This window comes from Solea solea, chromosome 16, assembly GCF_958295425.1.
Source record: "Solea solea chromosome 16, fSolSol10.1, whole genome shotgun sequence".
Classification (NCBI taxonomy): domain Eukaryota; kingdom Metazoa; phylum Chordata; class Actinopteri; order Pleuronectiformes; family Soleidae; genus Solea; species Solea solea.
The window spans coordinates 18,838,731-18,844,880 of record NC_081149.1 but is presented as its reverse complement, the minus strand read 5'-3'; the positions used below and the strand labels follow the sequence as shown (position 1 = coordinate 18,844,880).

The window sequence follows — 6,150 nt, the reverse complement described above, 5'->3', positions numbered from 1 at the left end:
AAGGATATATCTAACAAAAATAACTTGAATTCCTCAAAAATGTGATATTATCATACCTTTCTTTGTGACTAATCATTCTAGATAACTCCAAACTCTCCTGATTAAGACACCATTTTGCTCCCAACATGTGAAACAAAGCATACATGCATTAACAATAATTTAATGTCACATTGTAGCATATTAAACAACACTTAAACAACATTATCACACTAGGATTTAAGGCATTATTTAACTCATTCAAACTTTGATTGCGCTTTTCTATCAAATATAAAACAGTTTAATGAGCAGACAATGCATTACAGGTTAGGTATAGCATAGAAAACCACCTCTGCCAAACACACCACATCTTCTTCTTGCAGTCCCACTTTTAGTCAGTAGAGGTCAGGAGCGTTTTACTTTCTCTGATGAAAAGTTTTGGTTCTCAAGTGATGGTAACTTAGGAGGTCTTTCAAGCAAAGGCCCCTGCAGTCAGGTGTGTCCTTCACAATGTGATTAGCAGTGGTGACCATTGATGAAAAAAAAGTCATCAGAACTAATTAACATTAAACACCAAAGCCTGCCTGCCAGCTTTCATATAACTATTCATAATGTTTAGAGTCATGGAGCACTTAGCTTCATCTGAACCCTCAGATTTAAAACTGACCATTCATGGTGACGCAGAGGTTTAATAATATAATCTATATTTGACAGCTGGTTGAAAATGTGCACTTTCATACTTATAGTTGTGTTACAGTAACTTCTCATATTACGTATATTAGTGGCATGTTCAATCATACATTATTTCACATCTGCATTCCATAATCTACTGGAATAAACTTTAGATCACTCCTGTAAGGAGAAAGGAGCAGGTTGCAATACAAGGCGACCTTTGAGGGTTGCGAGGTGAGAGGCAGAGTTCATACGGTCAACAATCATTCACACGTAATTTAGTGCATCAATCTAACCTTATCCCAATCTGCATGTTTTTACTTTGTCGGAGGAAGCCAGCATACACAGAGAATCAATCCGTGAGAAACGTGAAATGTGCTAATTAATGCAACACTGTGTCACACTGTGCTGTACAAAACATGTGGAAGAAACACAAGTCTCCCATCTTTTCTCTAACTTTTCAGACTATAAAGAATCCATCCAACTGTCCATCTTCTACTGCTTTATCCTCCAGATGACACAGGGCGAAAGGCGGGGTACAACCTGGACAGGTCGCCAGTCCATCACAGGGCCATATACGGACAGCAACCATCCACTCTCACATTTACGGTACATTTAGAGTGTCCAATTTGCCTAATCCCCAAATCTGCATGTTTTTGGACTGTGGGAGGAGACGGGGAGAACATGCAAACTCCATGCAGAAAGGCCCTTGTTCCGACCGGGTCACAAACCCAGGTCTTTTTGATGCAAAGGCAAGAGTGCTACTATAAAGAATCCATCAAGTCATCACTTGACAATATATTAGTCACAGAATACCAAGCTGGTGAACCTCATAACCTCTGTTCAATCTCTGTCAGAGTCAGATACATATATGTAATCTATATAAGGGAATATTGTTTGTCCCATACCGACATTTCAGACACTCCCTCCAGTAAACTGCAGTTAAAATAGCACCAACACACTTCATTCAGTCTTTTGTGGAAAAAGGGGGTCATACAAGGCCTGACAGTTGCTGCATGAATAATTGGTGCATCAGATTCAAAACCTGTGACGTAGAAAGGAGAAAATACCCACTAGATTCAGTATTTGGCCTACAGTGACACACGTGGTTCCAGATGGAGTCAAAATTGGGCAGAAACACAAGAGGCGACAGAGAGCATGAAACAAGATTTAGTTTAATACCTGTCACTCCTGGAAGCTTATGAGCTCAATCTTTTCATACATTTCAAATATTCCACTCGCTGGGAGCAGCTGTAGAGTCTGTACCTGGAGCATGTAGGTTAACATGAAGACAAACCGCTTTGACATGTGCACATTTATTGTACATACTCCTGAAGTGAGTTTGAGAACTTTCCGTCCAGTTTAAAACACTAACATAACCAGTAACAGGAAAAATACAAAGTTACATGTTAAAATCTATAGTTGGGGTGGAGTGGCTCAGTGGTTAAGACCGGTACCCTGTGTGTGAAAGACATCATGGTTCCAAGTTTGACCACCCCTGGCATGATTGTGATTGTAAATGACATGTAATGAAATCTATAGTTCAGTTTCACCTGATGTGATTTGACCCCACAGTTACACAGGAAACAATGTGTGTTTCTGACTTTGCTTCAAAGATTTACATTTATTTACACAAACAAATTCTTTCTGCAGAGGTTCATGTCAAACCTTCTAATCGCTTTACTTTTCAATTTCATTTACAAAAATCATAACATGAAAATCAATTGGATGTTTAATTTAGAGATTTTGAAACTTCCCATAGTTCTGCAAAGCCTCGTGCGATCACTCATGCAAACAGCCATTTGAACAACATGTACACACTTTAAATGACAGGGCATCACAAAGTAAGACAACGCCAATATTCAGTATGTAATTACTTAAAATTTGATTTAACATAAAAACTAGCACATGACTCATTTTTCTACACACTGTTACAGGGAAGGGAAATGTTCCTCACTCAGTTTATGAAACTTTTTGACATCTCAACCCATCTCTCATTGCCTACTACTATGTGAGTAAGTGTGGAGAGTGGGCTTATATGTGGAGGTTTTAAATCTGCATTTTCTTTTGCAAATCGAGAGAACAGGAGAGTGAGATAAGTGCAAAAAGTAAAGAAATGAAAGTCAAATGGGTGGGCACAAACAATACATGTTTTTTTTTAGACCACAGTAAAAAGGATTGAGACTTGGCCTCAGAGACTAAACAGATGGAGAGAAAAAAAAGTGCAATCACTGACTTTGAAGGTAAGTTGAGAGACTCTGTGCCCACCTGCTTTTCTGCTGTTGCCCACTTGCTTCCGCTGAGACACATGCACACACACACACACACACACACACTAACACACACACCTGCTCATTTCACGCTTACATCAGTGCCTCTAACAGGATGAAATGTTATTGTCACTCAGGCAGAAAAGTACTCGTGTGCATATTAGATGTGCCTGTGTATTGTTGGTAACTCATATAACTGTGGGCTATAGATTTGTTTACATCTTCCCTGAGAGTATGAGCAACCGATGGAACATAACAGCTTAAAATAAACATGTTGCAACTGCACAAGCTTGAGCAGACTGAAGAGAGCAGCGTACACACACACACAAACTTGACAAACATAAAATCCAAATGAAAATTTGGGCAAAAAAAAAGCCTAGCAGTGATAAACAGTTTCACCACATCTACACATGGGGAAACTCAGCACACATCACAACACACTCAAAGGAGAAAAGTAACGTACCAGATTGTGCTGTGGCCGTTGAGCTGAAAAGCAGTTCCACTTCCTCTCTTCCTCTTCCTCTTCTATGTCCCATCACCACACATCCAGCCATCCACTCTTCTTCGTGTAGTACTTCATCTGAAGGCTGAGTCAAGTGAGCAGCTGACTCGTGATTTCCTGGACAGGCCATGCTTTTGAAACCACAATCCCTCAAAGTCCCTGGACTCCTATTTTGCACATGCAAGCATACAGTAATGGAAATAGATGCATGCTTATGCTTGTTTCATCAGTGTCTTTACCTCTGTCTTTCAACTGCACCATGTTACATGCTAAAGTGTTTAAACCTTTAGTCTATGATTACTTTACATCTGTTAATAACAATCCCACTCAAATTAAATGCATTTAACTGCAGTTGTAACCACAAAAGTTTACACTTAAACCACCATTACATTGATTTTTGGTATTACATATTGTTCTTCCAAACCAGTCTACAGGATTGTGTGTTGCCTTTGTACATTTTAAATAAATTGTGTTATTTATATACATTTCTACTGAATTGCATGATCAGTGTGATAGTGTATTTGGCTGAAATGTGGAAATGGGGGTGGATTTTTCAGGTCATGAATGTGGTTAGGTTTAGGCATAATGAGTAAATTGTGTTGCGGTATTCACATCCACAAAAAATCCATACACTAACACACCACATCGCAGCTAATTTGGCAAAACAAAACATGTTATTTTTATTTCTTTTTTTTTTTTTTTGCAGAGTGTGCAAATGCAATTATTTCCATGGCTCTGCAGAAAAGCAGAACACACACGTCTGGTTTCTGAACAGATGCAGCCAATTTCTAATGACATATTTTGACTGGACTAAAGGGCAACTGCCTGCCAGTGTATTGCTTTCACCCTGCAGTTCAGACAATTCAGACTGTAACTGAATATTTCATGTTGTATCTTACACTAGATTAAAAAAAAAAAAAAAAAAAAAAAAGATTAACCATGTCATTTATGAAAGATGTGCCCATTTGTGATGTAATTCCCAACTTGTGGGGTAAAACAGGGGGCACTTAACCCTGATTTATAGTGGATGCAAGTCTCACTGAATGATGTCGATGGTAATTCATAGTTCTGCAACAGATTCTATTGTTGTTAACGCTGCCACACAAGATAAATGAATTTCACTTGATCAGGCTGCATTGTGCTTTAATTATGTATGTTCCTCACTGATGGCCTTTCATTTATCATCAAATGTCATCTTTTGTCACCGAATATGGGTAAGAAAATGACAATAGTGTATGCAATGACAACATTGAGCCGTGTTTAAAGAGAGCTGTTTTTCCTTACAGCAATCTACCGACACGGGGGATAGGGTGAGATGGAGCTAGATGATCCACTGTGGCGACCCCTAAAGCGAGGAAGAAGAAGAAGAAGAATCTGGTGACATCAATACCTGATATCAGAAAAAATGCAAGTAAGGCCTCATGATTTGCATCAAGTCCATATTTGAAACGTCCAATCCAACTTTATTTATAAAGCACTTTAAAGACAACACAACAATAAAAGAGAGTAAAGCAATACAAAATAATAAAAGCCAACAAAAGCCTCAAACTGAGTTAAAAGCCAAAGAGAGAAAATGTGTGAGGACTTAAAAACAGGAAGTGAGTCGGCCTGCCTGATGTGTGGAGTGGAATGAGTTGTAACAGTGACTGATCTGCTGACCTGAGAGAGTGTGAGGGAGCGTACAACTGGGTTAGGGTTAGGGTCAGATACTGTGGGGCAAGACCATGACAAGACATTTAAAAACAAGTAAAAGAATTTTAAAATCAATTCACAAACAAACCGGAAGCCATGTTTTTTTCATACCAGTTGAAAGCCGAGCAGCCACCTGCAACCAGGCCCATATAGGATGATACCAGCTGTCAATCACACGGTGTCCACTCATTCTTCCATTCATCTTCTACCCCTTTATCCTCTACATGAGGGTCGTGTGGGGCACTGGTGCCAATCCCAGCTGACATAGGGCGAAAGGTGGGGTCACACCCTGGACAGTTTTCCAGTCCATCACAGGGCCACCTAGAGACTAACAACCATCCACTCTCACATTCACACCTATGGTCAATTTAGAGGGTCCAATTTGCCTAAACCGCAAATCTGCTAGTTCTTGGACTGTGGGAGGAAACTGGAGAACCCGGAGAAAACCCACTCACATGAGGAGAACATGCAAACTCCAGGCCCTTGTTTCTTGCTGCAAAGGCAAGAGTGCTAACCACTACACCAACCGTGTTGCACCTGGGAATATGAGAATTATGGGAATATAATTGACAAAATTGACATCATATTCTATTGAAGAAGAACTGACACTAGCGTTGCAACTATTAACCTCTCAGGAAACTGACGTTAAATCAAGTGAGCACTCAGTAGACTTCCATTCACCCAACAGAGCCGCCCACTTGTGGTTACTTCAGTCCTACTTCAAGCCGTAGCCCACAGCCTTAGCGACAAAGCACATGTCAACAAACAGAATGGACTGTAAATAATAATAATATATTTACAGTCCATTTAGGGTTATAGGGATGCCTCACAGCAAGAAGGTCCCAGGTTTGAACCGTGGTCCATCCCAGGTCCTTTCTGTGCTGACCTGTCAGGTTCTCTCTGTGTCCGTGTTGATGTGTCCCACTGATTCTAGTTCTAAGAAGATTCCTACATAAAGGATAGAGAATAGTTTCCCCACAAAGTAAACACTGATGCAACAGATGACTTAAAGAGTCAAGAGACAAAAATGACCTTCAT

The 6,150-nt window shown here is 39.9% G+C and overlaps 1 protein-coding gene across 1 annotated transcript in view; it reads left to right on the top strand.

The window, feature by feature from the left end:
• The first annotated feature begins 1,127 nt into the window (after positions 1-1,127).
• Positions 1,128-6,150, top strand: part of grapa (GRB2 related adaptor protein a) — a 35,394-nt gene continuing 30,371 nt past the window's right edge. Inside the window, exons 1-2 of the mRNA XM_058652629.1 lie at positions 1,128-1,257; positions 4,707-4,831. Coding sequence (XP_058508612.1) covers positions 4,826-4,831 — 6 coding nt within the window. The 5' untranslated portion in view covers positions 1,128-1,257; positions 4,707-4,825. The remainder of the gene's footprint in view (positions 1,258-4,706; positions 4,832-6,150) is intronic.